At 45.1% G+C, this 21,432-nt stretch overlaps 1 protein-coding gene across 1 annotated transcript in view; it reads right to left on the bottom strand.

Moving 5' to 3' along the window:
- The window catches only part of DNER (delta/notch like EGF repeat containing), a 330,055-nt gene extending 323,617 nt beyond the window's left edge, over window positions 1-6,438 (bottom strand). The window contains exon 1 of the mRNA XM_039234597.1: window positions 6,171-6,438. Within this exon, the coding sequence (XP_039090528.1) occupies window positions 6,171-6,419 (249 nt within the window). The 5' untranslated portion in view covers window positions 6,420-6,438. The remainder of the gene's footprint in view (window positions 1-6,170) is intronic.
- Window positions 6,439-21,432: the final 14,994 nt, after the last annotated feature.

Raw genomic sequence — 21,432 nt, 5'->3', positions numbered from 1 at the left:
TATACCTTGTATTGTGCAATATTTTACTTTTCTAAAAAACTGTTTTAAAATTCGTTGTCCCTTGGGGCGCCTGGATGGCTCAGATGGTTAAGTGTCTGACTCAGGTCATGATCTCACAGTTGATGGCTTTGAGCCTCACATCAGGCTCTGTATTGACAGCTCAGAGCCTGGAGCCTGCTTTGGATTGTGGGTGTGGGCTTTTGTGTGTGTGTGTGTGTGTGTGTGTGTGTGTGTGTGTCTCTGCCCCTCCCCCACTCATGCTTTGTCTCTCAAAAATAAATAAAAATGTTTTAAAATTTTTTTAAAAATTAAAATAAAATTCATTCTCTCATAGTTCTTTCCACTTATTGATAAACCTTCCCTGAATTCCCATTTGTGAATTTCATCTTTTCTATAAAGAAAAGAAGGCAAACATATTAATCCATCTTAGAGGTATGAACATCGAGGTTCAAGGTTGGCAGAAAAGCCAGAGAAAGAAGCAATGTCCCTTGACACCTCAGCTAACATTGGACATTTTGCACACAATACCACGTGAGTTTGCGAGCATGTCCGTGTGAGTTTGTGTATGTGCATGCACGTGAGCTTATGTTTACCTGTATGTGCAAAAAGTCCACTAGAGGAAACTGATGCTGTGCAAAGAACCAGATTTCTCTTTTGTTGTTTGTGAGCATCCTCCCATCAAAAATGGATTCATCAGAAACAAAACCACTGTTTCAAGTCAGCATGTTTAATCAGAAGAGAGGATTCTAGACTCAGCTTAGTGAGTAAAATTAACTTGCATAAAAAGCAGCTATACAAGCCCCGTTCTTCTCCAAGTGCAGACATTGACACATTTTCCTTACAATCCCAAAGGATAAGATTCCTAGGGAACGCACAAGGAGAAAACAAACAGGTGTCTGACAGCTTGAATATGTGGCAAAGAATTATTTCATTGTAATAAAAAAAGATTTACAAACAAAATAACACAAATTAGAATACTTTAAATCATGCTTACTTTGGCCCAATAGAATGGAGGAAAAGAAAAACTGGCCCAGCCGCCGCGCCTCTGATCCCTGCCCGCCTACTTTGCCAACTGAACCCAAAAGGCGAGAAGAGCAGGCTCAATCTTTTAGAAGTTGAAGATTTTTTCAAAGCCACCAGAAATATCTGTATTTCTTTTATTTTAGTGCCCATTTCCTTGTCATCATGGGAAAGTAAGTTCAGCTCGGACTCAGAATTCTAACTCTGAGGGGAAAGTCTGCTTGGTATGTGGCATAAGGAGAATTTGCTATCTTTGTCATTCCTGCGGCCTTTTACCCCAGCTGGGCAGAGTCACTCAAGTTCAGTGTTTTAGAGCAAAGCCAGACTCAAATCATTTCATCTCCTTTTTACTGATAACACTCCAGAGGTCATCAGAGCCCTTGCTTAAGGTCCCACAGCTTAATGGCAGGACCAGGGCTGGACTTTAAACTCCACAGTTCTGCATCAAGCCAGCCACTTGGTTCAAAGCCAGCTCTACCCTCTGCTAGCTATGTGACTTTGGGCCAGTCATTTAACTCTTCTGCACTTGACATACATAATGAGGATGGTAACTGCACCCAGCTCAGAGGACACTGTGAAGACTGGTGAGTTGTATCCATAAAGCCCCCAAATGAGTGCTGGTGCATGGCAAGTCCTCAAGAAAAGTGTTAGCAGCCATCATCATCATCACCACCATCACCAACATCATCACCCTCACTATCATCACCACCACCATCTTCACCATCATCACCATCATCATCATGACCGCCATCATCATCATCATCATTATAATCACTACACCAACCACCATCACCACCACCCATCATCGCCATCATTATAATCACTACCACCACCACCGTCATCATCATCACCATCATCACCACCACTGTCACCACCACCATCATCATCACCACTGTCACCACCATCAACATCGTCATCATCACCACCATCATCACCACTACTATCACCACCACCATCAACATCATCACCACCATCATCACCACCACCATCATCATCACCACTGTCACCACCATCATCACCACAGCCACCATCATCATCACCACCATCATCACCACTACTATCACCACCACCATCAACATCATCACCATCATCACCATCATCATCATCATCATTGTCATCACCATCATCATCATCATTATCATAATGTTTGTGTAGGGTAGATTTCCATATTCATTTTTAGAATCTATCGAATCCTCATGATTTACTATGTTTAAGTGTGATAGAGGACTTAGGAACTATGTATTTTAAGTGTTGTATGACTTTCAGGGCAATCAAAATGTCAGATCTTGGATTGGTCCTTCAGTCAAAATGAGCTCCAATTTCTATGTCTGACAAAAGATGACGACACCTGTTCTATCTACGTCATACAGTTAGGTAATGAGTATATGAAATGTGTGCAAAAGTTTAAAAAGAAAGGAAAGAGGAGGAAGTTTTGGAGAAGACTTGGGTGCTCAGTGATTTACAAGAATTAATTTAACCTTCCCCCAAACCCTGTTGTGGATATCCCACAGACGGGATGGTCACCCACTCAAAATTTGGTCTGAATGTCAAGACTGAAAATGCCACACACACACCAGCAGGGTATGAACAGGTTCTTGTTCACATAATGGGGCTTCCTGGGGAGACGAGGCAGCTCCCAAATAGATCGGGGGTTGCTTAAGAAAAACCGGAAAGGAGGGGCGCCTGGGTAGTTCAACTGGTTAAACGATGGACTTAGGCTCAGGTCATGGTCTTATGGTTGGTGAGTTCGAGCCCCATGTGGGGCTCTGTGCTGACAGCTCAGAGCCTGGAGCCTGCTTCGGATTCTGTGTCTCCCGCTCTCTCTCTTCCCCTCCCCTGCTTGCATTCTCTCTCTCTCTTTCTCAAAAATAAAAAACATTAAAAATTTTTTAATTTAAAAAAAGGGAAAGGAAACGAGCCTGGGGGAGGAGGAGCTGCAGGTGGGGGTGGGGCCAGTAGCATGCGGGCGGGGCTTACAGGCTTTGAACCCCTCCCCAACACCCAGGCTTTCTTAGCTTGCCCCAAAGTGGTGCAGAAGAAAAGAGGCAGGGGTGAGACTGAAAAGCTGTCAGCAGTCAAACGTCAAGAAACCAAATCAGGCTCTTTATCACAAACCCTGTGAGGTAGATCGCATTCCCAAAGATGAGGAAACTGTGGCTCAGTCGGTTCAGGTCACCTGTCACAGCACGTTTACCGGCGGCAGCCCACGCATCCTGCTTTCACATCACACAGTTCCAGACCGTCTGAGCTCCAGTCACCGGGTGACACAGGAAGCTCTGCCTGGATCCATGGGCTTGTCCAAAGTCAGTCACCACGGAGAAGCTGAAAACAGCCTTAATCCACTTTAATCCTGACAAGCGGTTTATGACTGCCTTAATTTTCTTAAAAAAAGAAAAAAGAAAGAAAGAAAAGAAAGAGACAAAGAAAGAAAAGAAGCAAAACTTCAGAGTGAGGTTCTATTGTTTCCATTGTTAACACTGTCTTTGCGATTGGGGGAAGGGTGACCCTCTCTGTTTAAAGGTTTCTCCTCACATGCAGATAAAATTCCATTTCTAATGTATCCAGTGAGCCCTAGGTTCTATTTCAGTTACCACCCAGCTGCAGTGGCTAACATCCATTTCCCTTACCTGTAATTGAGTATGTGTAAGGGTTTGGGTTTGGTTGTTTTTGTTTTTCCTCTGTTTATCTGCTCTGTCAAGATTGCCTTTTTCTCCCCATAGAATATGAATCTCGAGCACTACTGCAAGATCATGAAAGATTACATTAAAATGATCAGAAATCAATTGTGTAAGGCTTATAAGGCTCTGAATCATCTCAGTTAAATTCTTCTGGATGACCAGGCCAGATCGGGTTCCAAATCTGCTAAGCTCTCCTGTTAGGATTACAGTTACTTCAGCTCTCTCTCCAACGAGGAACCTAGAACACCCCGCGCTGCCTCTCCTCAGATGTGTAGCACTCGGGTCCAGCACTGCCTGGAATGAGCTGTCCGAGGAGCCCAAATCTGTATTGAACCAGCTGGTTCTGCACTATTTAGGTATCAGTTTGTGACTCTTTTCTGAATGAATCCCATTACATATCACACCACTACTTAAGACAAAAAAAATATGTATGCTTCTCTGTTAGTCATCTAGGAAACACTACAGGGGTCTTTCCCTTTCTTGAAAATTTCTTGTAATTTTTGAGTCACACACCACACACACACACACACACACACACACACACACATCTCAGAGATGGGTTAAATTCCCAATGTCCAGCCGTTCTTCCCCTTTACTTAAACTAAAGTACACACTAACCTACTTTCTCCTTTCCATCCCTGTTATTCTGAGTCCAAATCAACTATTTCTTTCAAGGATGGAATTCAGACGTAGGCAAGACTTTGTCCAGATGGTTAGAAAGGCTCCAACAGCAAATTCCCCAGTCATCCTGTCCCAAATCCACTCCGGATTGTCATATCACACACACTCATCATCATCATCATCATCCTCCTCCTCCTCCCTCTCCTCCTCCTCCTCCTCCTCCTCCTCCTCCTCATCTCTTCGAGGGAATTAAAGCTTATTGGAACCAGTTAACAAAGACGGGCACAACACCATAGAGACAGGTTCGGATTGATAATTTGCTACTAAAGAAAAAAAAATCTAGGAAATAGCAAAAATTCTAGCTGTCAAGGTCAAGCTTCTCAATCCCATTTACCTCTATTTAAAAAAAAAAAAGCTTATCGCCTCTCATCGCATATGTGGCCTTTCTTCTCCACAGAAAGAGTCCATTTGGGCATTCTAAATGTAACACTTGGGGGCGCCTGGGTGGCTTAGTCGGTTAAGCGTCCGACTTTCACTTAGGTCATGATCTCGCGGTTCGTGGGTTCGAGCCCCGCGTCGGGCTCTGTGCTGACTGCCAGCTCGAGCCTGGAGCCTATTTCAGAGTCTGTGTCTCCCTCTCTCCCTGACCCTCCCCTGCTCACGCTGTCTCTCTCTCTCTCTCCTAGAAATAAATAAAAATATTAAAAAAAATAATAAAAATAAAAAAATAAAAGTAACACTTGGAGCATTTTATAAAATTTTCATGAAACAAACTCCTCCACTCCAAATGTATGAAAGAAAGCATTTGCTCCCAAATGTGTTCCACATTCACCTGCTTAATTGAAGAATTCCAGAGAAGTTTGTTATTTGCCCCTGCCCTGGAATGGAGACTTAGGCATTTTCTTTCTACCCGCCAACACACCGCTACCAAAACGCCTGTTTGAAAACGTTGATCTTAATACGTCAATAGGGTTCACCGAGCTTTAGCATACTTGTAATCAGACTCGTTTACTATTTTCTGCCAGATTCTGTTGTTGTATCTCCCAAATCCACGCGCGGCCGCCGGCCCTCTCCCACCCCTCGCGCCGCCCCACGCTTCCTCGAGGCTTCCCAGTGCCCTGCTCATGCCCTGGCTGCCCGCCCCAACCGTCCAGCCTGGAGGGCGACACACCGAGCCGCACGCACAACGTCCCTCCATCGCCTCCGCCGGCTGCAACCTTCCGCCCTGAGCCCAGAAAGGGCTGGTCGCAGGCCGCTGGAAGGCAGCTGCCCGCTCGGCCTCCAGCTGCCTAGTCAGAGCCCTCACGGCCGGAGGCAAGGAAAGTGCCCGACCACCTGGCACGGAGCCCGCCATCTCCCCACTCCCGTAAGGCGCACGCTCGACACACGCAGGGTCCAGCGGGGCTGGGAGCAGGGGCCACCTGGACACTGAACACCTGGCGGGGGACGCTCGGAGCTGGCTCTTCGGGGCTGCCAGGCAAGCAGCACCCGAGACCCCGCTCCAGCGGAGCGTGGCTCAGCTTGGCCCAGGAGGGGCGCGCCCCTTGGTGGCCAATGGTCGTGCCAGGAGTACCGAGGCTAGGGTGGCTGCCAGGCCCTGGAGCGGCACGCCCTGAGAGCCCCAGGCTGGCACGGCAGGAGAACCGGGGTGGGTAGGGAAGAGACGCTTGCAAGGCCGGCCAGGGGTCCGCGCCCACGCGGGCCGAGAGGCCGGATCCGGCCCCTCCGGGAAGGAGGAGAAGCTGGTGTCAAGCACGCTGGAGCCCCGCTCCGGGCAACGCGCCGCGGCCGGCGGGGAGGATCCGCTGGTCCCGGCCGGCGCCCCGCCCCACGCCCGCCGAGTCCACTCACCTGGCAATTGGCCCCGGAGACTCCGGCGGGACAGGTGCAGCTGTAGCCGGGCTCGCCGGCGGGGCCCGGGGTGCACACGCCCCCGTTCCGGCAGGGCTGCGCGGCGCACGGCCCCGGCGAGGGCAGGGGCGCGGCGGGCACCGGGCTGGCCAGGCAGCGGCCGCGCGGCCCCGCGCCGAGCAGCAGGAGCAGCAGGGCCGACGCGGGCAGCAGCTGCGCACCGGGCGCCGGGGCGCGGCGGGGCGGCATGGCCGACCGAGCGGGCGCGGGCGCGGGAGCCGAGCTGGGGAGCGGCGGCGGCGGCGGCGAGGGCTGCTCCGCTGGGCCGGGCGCCTCCTGCAGCTGCTGGGATCCGCGGTTCCCGGGGCAACGGCGGGCGGGGCCTGAGGGGCGGGGCAAACGGGGGCGGGGCTCCGGGCGGGAGCGGGCGGGGGAGAAAAGGGGCGTGGGGGCCTTTCCCCCCGCGGGGAGTTGGGGCAGGAGGCGCGCAAAGGTCGCCCCCGGCCCCCCGGCGGGAGGGGTGCGGTCAGAGTCCCGGGTGTGTCCAAAGAACCCCGAGGGAAGAGGCGGAGGCGGGGCCCGGCGGGGAGCGAGGCGGCGCGGGGGACGGAGAGGGGGCGGAGGGGTCAACGCCGGAGTGGGGAGGACCCCACGGCGCCCCCAGAGGTCCCGCGGCGGAGCGCAGGGCGGGGCGGCGGAGGCTCGCAGCAGCCGCCCGCGGCCTCTTGGCGCAGAATCGGTGGGACCGCTGCGGGGCCCGGCCTTAGCCCACTCCCCGGGCTACTCGTCCCCCTCCCACAACGCTCCCGCAGCACGCGCAGCCCACCCAGCGTCGCCCCCGAACCCCAGAGCCCCAACACCAGCTCCTCCGCTGGGCTCGCTGGGAGCAGCCCGGGCGCGGGCTCCGCGGGCCCCGGGCCCTTGTCCTTGGTGCTGACCGAGGAGCCTCCCTTCTCTCGGGCCCTTTCCCGAGGGCGGAGCCGGCCGTGCCACCCAGAAACGTCTGACAGTGGCGTGTGAGGGCTGGAAGGGTCCTCAGGAGCGGTGTCCAGCCCTGTCGTTGTGCCGACGAGGAAACTGAGGCCCAGACGGGCTGGACTGGAACCCAGTGGGTCACTTGACTCTCAGCCCAGAACGCTGTCACCTCCTGAAAGAGCAGTTCGGAAGCGCAGGTTCACAAAGGCCTTGCCAGGCAGGATTTACTAGGGAGCCCGGTGTAAAAGGAACATCCACCGCGCCCTGCTTGGGGGACGAGGCTCTTCTGAACGTCCCGGTTAGGCTGGCTCACGCTTTGACAGCCACGGAGGTCAGTTTCCCCCGGTTAAACGCAACGGGCTTTGTCTCCACCACCTGACCTTTCACAGCCTCTGGGTATAGACTCCCAGGACTTGTTACCTTGTTTGTAAGGTAACCGCTTGAGCAAAGAAATGCGACCCTCTTGGACTGACAGTCGGACAATTTTTTTTAGGGCACACAAAAATAGTTCTGCAAAAGCTGGGCAAATAAGAAAGTAGAGACTCCACATGAACGCGTGCACGGAGGTGCCACAGATGAGCAACCAGGAGCTGCTAAAAGTCTCCAGTGAACACAGGAGTCTCTCCCTGTCCTGATCAGACATGGGAGCAAACGTCAGGCGTTTGTGCTGAGGAAGATGCCTAAAATTCATGTGGTCATTACAGGAAATCACTAATACCGAGATGGAACTGCATGAAGCAGCGGGAATTCATACCTCCAAGTGGATCAAACAGTTACTACATTTTCCCTCACACCCGCAGTCTTTTATCTGAGCCTTCTCTTAAAAAAAAAAAAAAAAAAAAAAAAAATTCTTAATTTTGTACCACGCCAGCACCCTCTGCTGGTAACTAGTCTCACCGTTCAGGTGTTTCTTCCACGTCTGTGCCTCCTTGGAATATGCATTCTTTCCTGAAAGTCACTTCTCTGATATTAAATCCTGAAAAAAATACGCTGGTGCTGCTCACTCCCTTCCATCAATACACACACTCAAAGTGTAAAGAAGTTTGTAAGGTAATTAAAAATCACACTTCAGCTTACTATATTTTTTGCCAAAGCAACATTTTGGTGTGTGCATTTCATATCACTTTGAAATATGGAGGAACTAACACTGGCTTTATTTTCTGGATGCTGATTTCTGAATTTTCCAGATAACGTTTAGCTTTGTAAAAGTATTCTTCCTTTAATCTTTAAAAAACATATTACAGCAGAGACAATACAAGACCATTTCATTTTTCTCCAAGCTAAAAAGAAAGACTAAATCTCCCAGTCCCCTTGCTTATAGGTGGAGCCATGTGATTAGTTCTGGACAATAGAACATAGTATTTTGTGCTCTGGCCCCAAAACATCCACACACTAAACACGATGCAAGTGTTTACTCTTAGTGGTGCTAGTCTCATTCTTGAAAAAGTGGGTCTTTTTTTGTTTTTGAAGGCTGATTTGGTACTTGGCTAGTGGTTTCCAGCCTTCTGCAAGACCCTCAAATACCCAACTAAAGAGTCCAACTATTATATTACCCTGTTTTATTAACATAAGTTATTAAAATAATGTTGGATCTATGTTTTAACAAAAGCTAAAAAACTAATTGTCCTTGGGTTCATATTATCCCAAACTTACAGAACATCAAATATTCAACCTACTCCATCTCATTTACTTTCTTTATAGAGACCCTACATTAATAAGTTGAGAGCAAAATATCAAAATAATGTGTCTAAATTTCAGCAAAGACTGTGATAGAATTTCTCAAGATCACCTTATGGAGAAAGTGGACTTGAAACCATTGAACAAATGTGGTCTGAACATACTAGTCAGTGGATTTCTACCAGGCTAAGGAAGTTTTTAGGGAAATGCCATAGAATCTCAAAATTTGGCAGCTAATAAAATTCATTCAGAATCAGGATGCCAAATTATCTCAACCAGTAAAAATGTGGAGCTAAAATAAGTAAATGGATTATGAAGTAAATGATGGTATATTTGGTGATATAGCTATATGCCAATATTTGTAGCTCTCCTTCTTCCAAGAACTGTTCTGTAGGACTATACTTTCCTGCTCCCTTGAGGTTAGGTGTGGTCATATGACTTGACTTGACCAATGAAACATGAGGGGAAGTAGCATATACCACTTACAGGTGGAAGCCTTTAAAATGCAGTGTATTACTCATGTGACCATGGTGAGCAGTAAGATTCCAAGGAATGGAGCCTTGGCCAACATGTGTCCTTCAGGGAGGACAATGTGGTGAAGCATTGGGAACCTGCGATGGGCATATAGCACAAGACATAAGTCATTGTAGTTTTAAGCCACTGAGAATTAGCAAAGTTAAATAACTCCAGCTCACGTACTAGTAAATGACTGGGCAGGATTGGTTATTCCCAATGAGCCATGCTGTAGGACCAGCTACCTCAGATGGGCTATTCCTATGGAATAGAGGTTGGATCCAACTGGGGATTCCAAGGTCTCTGGATTTGATGAAACAGAAAAATGTCAAGAAGCAATCTGTCCATTTCTTTTCATGGATCTATTCCAGAGTTGTAACTCAACTCCATCATACTGTAGGATGTTATAAAAATATGACAAAACAGGGGCATCTGGGTGTCTCAGTCAGTTGGGCTGACTTTGGCTCAAGTCATGATCTTGCGGTTTAAGTCATGATCTCGCAGTTCGTGGGTTCGAGCCCCACATTGGGTTCTGTGCTGACAGCTCAGAGTCTGGAGCCTGTTTAAGATTTTGTGTCTCCCTCTCTCGCTCTCTCTGCCCCTCCCCCTGCTGGTGTTCTTTCTCCCTCTGTCTCAAAAATAAACATTTTTTTTTAAATTTAAATATATTACAAACCAATGCAAATACAGTTTCTTTATTTTTTGCATGTTTGAAAAAAATCCTCCCACGGTAGCCCAGGTTCAAAGGCATTTGGGAACTGCTGGCCTCAGTGAGAACAATGCTCCTCTTCATGATGAAGTTCTCACACCCTATGACCTCCAGAGCATCCTGTGGGAATGTCGGTCTGGATGCACGGTATGATCGTCCATACACTTAGAACTTCATAGAACAAACTGCAGAGGTTACCTGATATGGTCCTCAGGGATTGAAATAATCCAAATTGGAACATTTATATAGTGTGGTATCTCACCTTCACCTTACCTGGAGTTCCACAGGTGATTTAGCACACACCTTCTCCCTTAAAGTATTTAAGTTTTCTGCAGCCATTGGCAGGTTGATCCCTATGACTTTCTCTGCACTCAGAGTTGCCCGTAGACAGCAAGGTCATTATTGCTGCCTCTTCTCACTCTCAGTTACTCTTTAAAGATATAAGGGGACATTGCTGTCCCCTGTAGAGGGTGGCCTGGATGCTGGATTGAAGCTGGAGTCAGCTTGGGAAAAAAGCAACCAGACAACCTAGAAGGAAGGGACATTGTCATATTGTCTGACAGTTTCTGCCAGGAGATCATCCCCTACTCAGCCTACCCCATGACGGGAGCAGTTGTATCAGGAGCCACGACGATATTGGACAAGTTACTCTGTCTTTTTCATCTTCAGATGCCACATAATATGGAGACAGAAATCTCTGTGTTGGAGAAGGTCATCAAAATGATATGACAGCTGGTCAACCTGTAAACTGGATCTGGGCAATCATAGGCTCCTCACCCCCATCCATGTCCTGGGAACATAGATGTCACCGCTATTCCCATAGCCAGAGCTAGTCAAGGACATAGCCCTAGAGAATAAGGTGTTGTTGAGATCATCTGGACTAAATACGTGACTGAACCCAGTTAAGGTCTCCATATAAGAATCTGGGGGGCAGGTGTGGAGATCATCTTGTGGTCACCCAAGACAAACATTGTATGTAAGTTCTCTTGCATGTTAAAATTTCCACCTACCAATCTGGAATGGCCTGCTTCTTTTTCAGTCTGTCCTTGACCTCCTTGTATGGAACCCAGTTTGAGATTTCACCTGGGAAGCTCCTAAGGTTGCAAACCAATACCCTACTTGATAGAAATCTTGGGAAGCTTAAATGGGATGATAGTGGTAATGTGTGGAGTATGTGCAATGTCCCAGGCACTAATATAAGTATATATTTTTACATCTCATTTAATCCTACCTCCAGACCATGAGATAGAAACTTTGAACTTGTACCTAATTAAAAGAAGACAAAAATTGAGGTGCAATGTGGTTAAGTAAATGGTCAGGGCACCTGGGTGGCTCAGTTGGTTAAGCGCCTGACTTCAGCTCAGGTCATGATCTCATGGTTCGTGGGTTTGCACCCCACATTGGGCTCTGTGCTGACAGCTAGCTCAGAACCTGAAACCTGTTTCAGATTTTGTATCTCCCTCTCTCTCTGACCCTCCCTTGCTCACGCTGTCTCTCTCTCTCCCTTAGAAATAAATAAAACATTTAAAAAATTTTTAAATAAATGGTCTAAGGTTACCCAGTTTGCAAGTAGAGTGGTCAGGACTTGAGCATAGAGAGGAGTCTGGCTGAAGAGTCTGTACTTTTGAACCTCTTCTCTGCATCTGCTATATGAATCTCGTGTGGTGCAGAGACTGATACTTAGTAGATAGTGCACATTATACATATGTGATGATACATGCATCATATCTAATGCATGTATATGTTTATTATGTGTATCATATATGTGTGTGAGGTCTCGTGTGTATGGTGTATGTACTATGTATGTATAATGTATCATGTATATATGCATGGATTGAATATATGATGCACAGTGCCTAATGGATTTTGGTTTATTATTAGGGGAGGCACTTAAAGATTTTGTTTTACTTATTTATTTATTTACTTATTTTTCACATGCTTCCTTTCTTTTATGTTTATTTTTGAGAGAAGGAGAGCAGGAGAGGGGTAGAGAGAGACAGGGACAGAGGATCTGAAGCAGGCTCCGTGCTGACAGCAGAGTGCCCAATGCGGGGCTTGAACTCCCAAACCATGAGATCATGACCTGAGCCAAACTCAGACACTTAACCGACTGAGCCACCCAGGCACCCCACGTGTGTTTCCTTTGTAAGGTGCACTACTACTGACTTGCAGAATTACAGGATGTGAAAATGGGATGGGACTCTGAAGATCTTTTCTGAGGAGGAAGATGAGGCACTGAAAAAGTTAAGCATGACTCAGGGCTGGGCTGCAACAGAATCAAAGAGAGACCCCTGTCCTCCAAATTCCACAGCTGATGCTCTTTCCACTTCCCCACAGTGCCTTTTCTCCACTCCCGATATTTCCTATATAAAGGACAATCTGATCGATAAGTGTGAAAATACAAATACTAAGTCGTGGAAATTTACGTGTTTTTGAAGAGTTTCCACAAAGAATCAATATGACTTGCATATGTACCGGCCACAAGCACCAGAACTATTATTTTATTTCTTTAATTAGTTGTATCCTTTTTTAATTAGTTATTTTAGTGTTTTAGCATTTATATCCAGGTTATGTTACTCTGGAGTATCAGAGTAACACTTCCTAAATGCTGTGTTTAAGATAGGTCCACATTAACTTTCTTCCCCTAGGCTTGTTCTGATTTGGATTAAACTACTGTTCTAGCAGCTGTTCAAACAGTTCTAAATTCTTTTCCATCATTGATTAATATTGATTTTACTTAGTACAAGCTTAAATGAGAAGTCTTGAATAAAAAGACAGAAAGGAAGAATATCTTCCCTACATAAATATTTCACAGAGCACTTGAACCACCACCAAATGGAAACCAGATATTTTCACAGAGACTCCTGAGAACATGAGAACTATGTCAGACTTAATCATTGTTTTTATTTCCAACATTTCGTTGTCATGAAGAATGTACCATACTGTTGTATAGGAATGTTTTCAGGAAAGAATCCATACCAACTGACTTAAAAATAAGGAGGTTCAATTCAATGCCTCTCTTTTGCTCTTCATTCACACTGGGACCTTGAAAGAGACCACAAAATAACTCTAGCCCTTGGATTTTCCACTGGCAATGAAAATACTTTCATTGGGGGGCGCCTGGGTGGCTTAGTCGGTTAAGCGTCCGACTTTCGCTTAGGTCATGATCTCGCTGTTCTGGGTTCGAGCCCTGCGTCGAGCTCTGTGCTGACTGCCAGCTCAGAGCCTGGAGCCTGTTTCAGAGTCTGTGACTCCCTGTCTCTCTGACCCTCCCCTGCTCATGCTGTCTCTATCTCTCCTAGAAATAAATAAAAACATTAAAAAAAAAAAAAAAGAAAATACTTGCATTGGCTTTGCCAACATGAAAAATGTCTAGTTTTTATTTCCACATGGAAGATGTTTCCATTAATGGCTTAAACAAATTTAGGAGTTGATTCTTCCACATCAAAGAAGTCTGGAAATGTTTGGTCCAGGGCTGATAACAATTTTCCTGCTGACTCACACAATTACCGGCAGAGAAGCTTCCTATCTGCAGTTTAGGATATCCAAGCTGAATTATCACCAATTCTGCCTATGATGGGGCGTCTCTTGTTTTCTCCACCAGTATCCCTCTGTAGGTAACTGGGCCCCAGTTTTGCTTTGGAGGATATCAAGTCTTAGCTCTTGTACTTCCAGTGAAGCTGACCCAGAGAAAACATAGGCAGAAAGCTTTTTGATAATGATCTTGGCCATCATTTCTTGGTATGAGACCAAAAGCACAGGAAACAAAAGAAAAAATAAACAAGTGGAACCACATCAAACTAAAGAGCTTCTGCCCAGCAAAGGAAGCAATCAACAATGGAAAAAGGAACTTATGTAATGGGAGAAAATATTTGCAGCCATATATCTGATAAAGGGTTAACATTCAAAATACAACTCAATAACAAAAAATAAAATACCCCAATGAAAACATAGGCAAAGGAACTGAATAGACAGTTCTCCAAAGAATACACATACCCAACAGGTACATGAAAAGGTGATCCACATCACTAGATGTCAGGAAAAAGCAACTCAAAAGTACAATGAGATTAAGAAACAAAACAATGTGGGCACCTGGGTGGCTCAGTCAGTTAAGCATCAGCCTCTTGGTTTTCAGCTCAGGCCACGATCTCCCAGTTTTGTGGGTTCAAGCCCCACATTGGGCTCTGCACTTGCATTGTGGGGCCTGCTAGGGATTCTCTCTCTCTGTTGCTTGCTGTCCCTCCCCAACTCATGCTGTCTCTGTCTCTCTCAAAATAAAAAAATAACTAAAAAAAAAAAGGAAAGAAAACAATGAACATAGGGGGACTACAAAGAGAGGGGCAAACCATAAAACAGCCTCTTAACTATAGAGAACAATCTGAGGAGAGGGGACGTTGCCTGGAGGGGAGGGGAGTGGGCGGGATGGGCTAAACGAAGGATGAGGATTAAAGAGGGCACTTAATAATGAGCCCTCGTGGGCGCTGGGGGGGGCTCAGTCAGTTAAGCATCTGACTTCGGCTCAGGTCATGATCTCATGGCTCCTGGGTTCGGGCCCCTCGTCGGGCTCTGTGCTGACAGCTCAGAGCCTGGAACCTGTTTCAGATTCTGCATCTCCCTCTCTCTCTGACTCTCCCCTGCTCACGTTGTCTCTCTCTCTCAGAAATAAACAAAACATTAAAAAAAAATTTTAATGAGTACTGCGTGTTATATGTAAGTGATGAACCACTAAGTTCTGTACTTGAAATAATATTACACTGTATGTTAACTAACTGGAATTTAAATAAAAACTTGAAACTAAAAAGCAAAACAAAACACGCAACTATAATGAGATACCACATCACACCTGTTAGGATGGTTATTTTATTTTTAAAAATACCCCCCCAAAAAAAACAAAAAAACAAAAAACAGAAGATAACAAGTGTTAGAAAGAATATGGAGAAAAGGGAATCCTTGAATTGTATTTGATGGGAATGAAAATTGGTACAGTCAATTTGGAAAACGCTACGGAGGATCCTCCGAAAAATTAAAATAGAACTATCATCTGATCCAGCAATCCCTTTTCTGGGTGTATATCCAAATTAACTGAATAAAAATTAACTGAAATCAAGACATTGAAGAGATATTCATACTTGAGTGTTCGTTACAGCGCTACTCACAATAGCCAAGATCTGCAAACAGCCTAAATGTCCATCAGTGGTTGATGGATAAAGAAAACATGGTACATACATACAATGGAATATTATTCATTCTTTAAAAGGAAGGAAATTATGCCACTTGTAAGTGTAGATAAACCTGAAGGACATTATGCTAGGTGAAATAAGCCAGACATAGCAGGACATGGTATCATTCATATAGAGAACCTAGAATAGTCCAACTCCTAGAAACAGCAATCAGAATGGTGGTTGCCAGATTCTGGGGAATGGAGTATTGGTCGAAGAGCACAAAGTGGGGGCACATGGGTGGCTCAGTTGGTTGGGCGTCCAACCTCGACTCAGGTCATGATCTCACAGCATGAGTTCAAGCCCTGCATCAGGCTCTGTGCTGACAGCTCAGAGCCTGGAGCCTGCATCAGATCCTGTGTATGTCTCTCTCTCTCTCTCTCTCTGCCTCCTCCTTAGCTTGCACTCTGTCTGTCACTCTCTCAAAAATAAATAAACATTAAAAGATTTTTTTAAAAAGCACAAAGTGTCAGTTACAAAAGATAAGTAGGTCCTAGAGACTTACTGTACAGCACAGGGTCTATAGTTAACAATACTGTATTTTATACTTACAAATTTGCTAAGTGTTATTATCACAAACACACACACACACACACACACACATACAATAATAGTAAAAAGAAGGTAGAACAACACTTTTGAAGGTGATGGACATGTTTATGGCCCAGATTGTGTGGCAGTTTCGGGGATGTGTACCAGTCTCCAAACTCATCAAATTGCATACCTTAAATATGTATGGCTTGTGGGGTGTCAATCATACATCAATAAAGTGTTTTAATAATTATATAAGAAACTAACCCCACCCTTAGACCCAAAAATGATCATGTGACCCAAGCCTGAACATTCTCCTGGTGACAGAGATCAGTTCAGAGACGGGCATGAGACCCTAGTCTCATTCTTATAGTTTTTTTTGAAGTATATAAATACCAAAATTCCACAAAGCTAGCAGGCATGTACCCAAAAAAATTTTTTTGATGTAAAGATCCTTTAAAAATTAGCAAAATAATCCAGCAAATAATTTAAAAATTAATGTGTAATAACATGTAGAGTTTATTCCCAGAACAAGAATAATTAAGTATCAGAAATAAGAATTAAGTATCAGAAAATCTACTCACCTCTATTACCAAATTTAAGGAGGAAAAACCCTATGATCATCACAAATGCTGAAAAAACATTTGCTAAAATTTGACATACATTCTTGGTAAAACTCTTTCTTTTTTAAGTTTAAGTTTATTTATTTATTTTGAGAGAGAGAGTGCAAGCAGGGGAGGGGCAGAGAAAGAGTGAGAGAGAGAGAGAGAGAGAGAGAGAGAGAATCCCAAGCAGGCTCCATGAGGGCAGCACAGAGCCCAATGTGGGGTTTGAACCCATGGACCACGAGATCATGTCTTGGTAAAACTCTTAATAAAATGAGCAGGGCGCTTGCGTGGCTCAATTGCTTAAGTGTCTGACTCTTGGTTTTGTCTCAGGTCATGATCTCATGGTTTGTGTTTTTGAGCCCTGCATTGGGCTCTGAACTGATAGGGTGGAGCCCTCTTGAGATTCTGTCTATTCCTCTCTCTCTGCTCCTTCCTTGCTTGCTCTCTCTCTCTCTAAATACATACATACATACATACATACTTACATAATATACATACCTGCATACATAAACTGGGGCACCTGGGTGGCTCAGTCAGTTAAGCGTCGGACTTCGGTTCATGTCATGATCTCACAAGTCAGTGAGTTTGAGCCCCACGTTGGGCTGTGTGCTGACAGCTCAGAGCCTGGAGCCTGCTTCGAATTCTGTGTCTCCCTCTCTCTCTGTCCCTCCCCATCTCGTGCTCTGTCTCTCAGAAGTGAATAGACATTTAAATAAAATTTTTAAATAAATACATTAACATTTAAAATATAAAATGAGAAAAGATGGGTGCTTCCTTATGATGATACACTGTATCTATCTCACCCCAAAAGTCACCATCATGCTTAATGAAGGAATACTAGAAGCAATCTCATTAAAGTTGAAAATAAGATGATACTCACCATCATCGTTATCATTTAATATTGTACTTGAGGTATTAGCCCAAGGAAGTATTCAAAAGGAAACTTATACATATAAAATTGGAAAGGAGGTGGTTTTCATTATATGCAGACAACATGACTGCCTACCTACAGAATCCAACTAAAATTATATTACAAACAGTGTGAGAATTCCAAATGATGTCTGGGTACAACATAAATATCAGACTCAATATCTACAAACAATAGACAGTTAATAAATATGGACATGAGAATTTACATTTACGTTAGGAACAAAACAGAAGAAACCTAGTAATACACATAATAACAATGTGAAATAGCTATTGAAGAAAACATTAAAATATTACTAACGAACACAGACAAAACTGAACAAATATAAAGACACATCATAAACTTGGGTAGGAAGACTTAACATCATAAAATGTAAATGCCACTATGCTCATCCATAAATTTAACTCAAGGAATAAATTCACCAATGAAATTTCAGACAATGGAGATAGACAAGTGAGTGCTAAAGTTCACATGGAAAATAAACAATGTAGCAGAGCCAGGAAACTTCCGAACAAGAAGGTAATGAGGTAGAGTTAAACCTGCTAGTATTAAAAGCTAACACAGGGGCGCCTGGATGGCTCAGTCAGTTAAGTGTCCAAATTTGGCTCAGGTCATGATCTCCTGGTTTGTGAGTTTGAGCCCTGCATCAAGCTCTCTGCTGACTGCTCAGAGCCTGGAGCTGCTTCAGATTCTGTCTCCCCTTCTCTGTTCACATTCTGTCTCTTTCAAAAAAAAAAAAATCCTAAAAAAATTTTTTTTTAATTTTAAGACACTGCAGCACCTACGTGGCTCAGTTGATTGGGCTTCTAACTCTTCATTTCAAGTCACAATCTCGCAGTTCATGAGATCGAGTCCTGCGTCGGGCTCTGTGCTGACTGCCAGCTCAGAGCCTGGAGCCTGTTTTGGATTCTGTGTCTCCCTCTCTCTCTGACCCTCCCCTGCTCACACTGTCTCTCTCTCTCTCTCAGAAATAAATAAAAAGCATTAAAAAAATTAATACATGGGTTATCGAAACCATACTCACAATTTATACCTAAATGAGCTCCAAATGGACCAGGGGTTTAAATGTAACCCCAAAAATGAAGCCAAAAAAATCCAAAAAAAAAAAAAAAAAAAACAAAGAACATTTTTTACAATCTTGGAGCATGACACATATCCAGAAGTCATTAAAAATGGATCAAAACATTTGTCAACATAAAATTACAAAATCGCACATGACAAAAATCACCATGTGTGAAGCAAAATCACTGAGATAAACATTTGCAGCTTTATCAAAATCAAAGGGCTGATTTTAGAGGTCTTAAAGCAGCCACTCCTAAAATGTGTCCTGGGACAAAAGAACAGGACATTGGCTTTCGAATGTTAGTAGACTGGTCGGATCAATCGTTACAAGTGATCCTTTTTATTCTGTCCAGCAGTCACATGCATTTATAATTTTAATAGATATTGTCAGATTGCCCTCCTTATAGATTCTGACAATTCATGTTCCCACCAGGAATTTGTAAGATTCCCTGACTTCTTCTTTATCCTAAAGTTTTATCAGACTATATTAATATATACATATATTAAGAAAGGCAGACCGCCACACGGGGTGCCTCATTTGCATGTGTCTGGACTCTTGGAGGCCTGAAGACCTACCCTCCGTTCTCCTACAAATGACCTTGAGAGCTTGTTTACACATTCTAGAAGGGGAGCGCTGCTACTGGTATACCCTTGACCGATGAACACTCCTCGTCTATCGGGCAAGGCTATCCTCTTCGACCAAGTGTGCAGCTTCAAGAGAGATGCACATGAAGCAGTGAAGGAGGATGGGGACACCCACCTAGCCGGCCAGATCAACTGAATCAACTCTGGTGGTCAGCGGGGCGACAGATGTCGCCGCCAGATAGCCCTCACATCCTCAAACTTTTTGACCTCTGAAAATCTGCTAGGTGAAAAAATCTATCTCAGAATAGTTTTCAAGTATATTTCTCATCATGAGTCAAACTGAGCATTTTTCCATATACATCGGAGATATTTGTATTTTCTGTGGACTGATTGTTCTTACGATTTATTTTTATTGTTTTAAATGTTTTTATTTATTTTTGAGAGAGAGAGAGACAAAGCACAAGTAGGGGAGGGGCAGACAGTGAGGGAGACACAGAATCTGAAACAGGCTCCAGGCTCTGAGCTGTCAGCACAGAACCCAATGCGGGGCTTGAACCCCTGAACTGTGAGATCTTGACCTGAGCTGAATTTGGATGCTTAATGGACTGAGCCACCCAGGCGCCCCTGTGGGCTGATTATTCTGGAAACCCAAACCGTCTCCCTTCATACGACTGCTTGGATCTGAGATAGAAACTGTCCCCGGCCACACACGCTTGCACAGCCTACTGTCTACAATGTAGACGCTACGTTACATGACTTGATTACTCCATTGTCTTTGCTACTAACACTTTACTATTCCAGGGTGCTCCTGTTCAGGCAGATAACTTGCTTATTCATTACAGAAACCTTTGAAAAGACCCATCAACCCTCTAATTAAAACTACCAAGCATTTAAGCCCTAAGCCCCTTGGCCTCAAAATACTTGTCCAGCCGCCTCCACCAATCCAAACCCTAGTACCCAATCCCCATCAAGCCTCTGCACTGAAAGACCTGCCTGAACAATCTTGAGATTCCCAGCAGGCTCCAGCTCTGCCTTTCCCCCTCTGCGACGTTGCCCCAGCTCCAGAGAGCGGTCAACACAGTCTCAGAGCTACTGCCCTTCCTTCCATTGTGTTATTAGTTTCTTTCTTTCTTATTGATTTGTAGGCACTGGCTCGTGAAACTGATATAAAACTTACCCATCGGCAGGAACATGCACAAGAGGGAGCTTTCCAGAGAGGAGCAGGGTTGGGCGCCAATCTCCAGTGAGAAAACTAGGGCATGATTGGACCGAATTCATATTATGAGATCACTGTGGCTCACTGGAAGAGATGGACTGCTGAGGAACGGACTGGAGGCAAACAATAATGGGCAGCTTAAACCGGGCTGGTGTTGCTGGAGGTGGAGAGAGGCAGTCACAGTTGCAGTATACTGGGGACAGAAGCAACAATGGACTCACCGGCCATGAGGTATGATTGGAGAGAGTGGGGTCAAAGCGGACCCCTGGATTTGGGTCCCGAACAGCTGGATGCATGGAATTGCCATTTCCTGAGAAGGTGAGGAATGGGGGAGGGGAGAGTGGGGGGAAGGTGCGTTTGTGGTGGAGTTACAAGAGTCGCTCTGGTAGGCAGTAGGTGCATCCTGGGACCACCTGTATAGGCAGGGGTGAGGGACAGGTGAGGGGGTTGAGCAAAACAGGGGCGGGAAAAGCCAGTCAAGAGAAATGGAGGTGAAGCCACAGATGGACTTATACTTGAGAGTCCATACACAAAGTGGTGTTTGCTTTTACTTATTTTATCAATAAAGTTGGACACCCAAGTTGTTATTGTAAACCCACTCAATCACGTTATGCAGAACATGTCGTACATTCCTATGAAGCATTTCCAAAAATAATGCCAGTGCTTGGGCTTGTGTTCCCGCACAGCCAGCCTTGTGCTCCCGCGGAAAGGACAATGTGTCCCTTCATATACTTGTCATAAATCTTTCCAGAGACTCTAATGAAATAAGAGGTTGCTGATTCAAAAGAGAAATTTAGAAAAGGTTGGGCTTAACTGCTCTCCAAATGAAATCAGCAACGCAGAAGCCAGTCTGCACACATTCTATTTTTGCTGACAATGCACAAAAGGAGCAGCTTGATTTTATAGGAAAATGACTAAAACAAGGGAGAGCCAAGGAGGTGGGTAACAGGAAGGAGTCTTCCCTGGGTCTCGAGCACCTCAGCTCTCCTGATCTGTCATGTCACTCTGCCTTGAGATTAACTGAAGCATTGGGTCCACGTCACTGTCATCACAGCCTCGCGTGACCTTTTGTGCGTCAGGAGGTAATGGGTGGTCTGAGCACCCCTGAAAGAAGCAGCTGTGACTAGCAAAGGACATTCGTGTGTCTGTGAGCCAGACCAACTTCAATCATTTACGCCAACATTAAGCCAATTTCTTTAGATGCAGTTGTCACAGGCTGATTAAAAATTACTCAGTGGC

This window comes from Hyaena hyaena, unplaced genomic scaffold, assembly GCF_003009895.1.
Source record: "Hyaena hyaena isolate Hyena2069 unplaced genomic scaffold, ASM300989v1 scaffold_86, whole genome shotgun sequence".
Classification (NCBI taxonomy): Eukaryota; Metazoa; Chordata; class Mammalia; order Carnivora; family Hyaenidae; genus Hyaena; species Hyaena hyaena.
The sequence above is the reverse complement of the archived record's forward strand: the minus strand, read 5'-3'. Positions and strand labels throughout refer to the sequence as shown.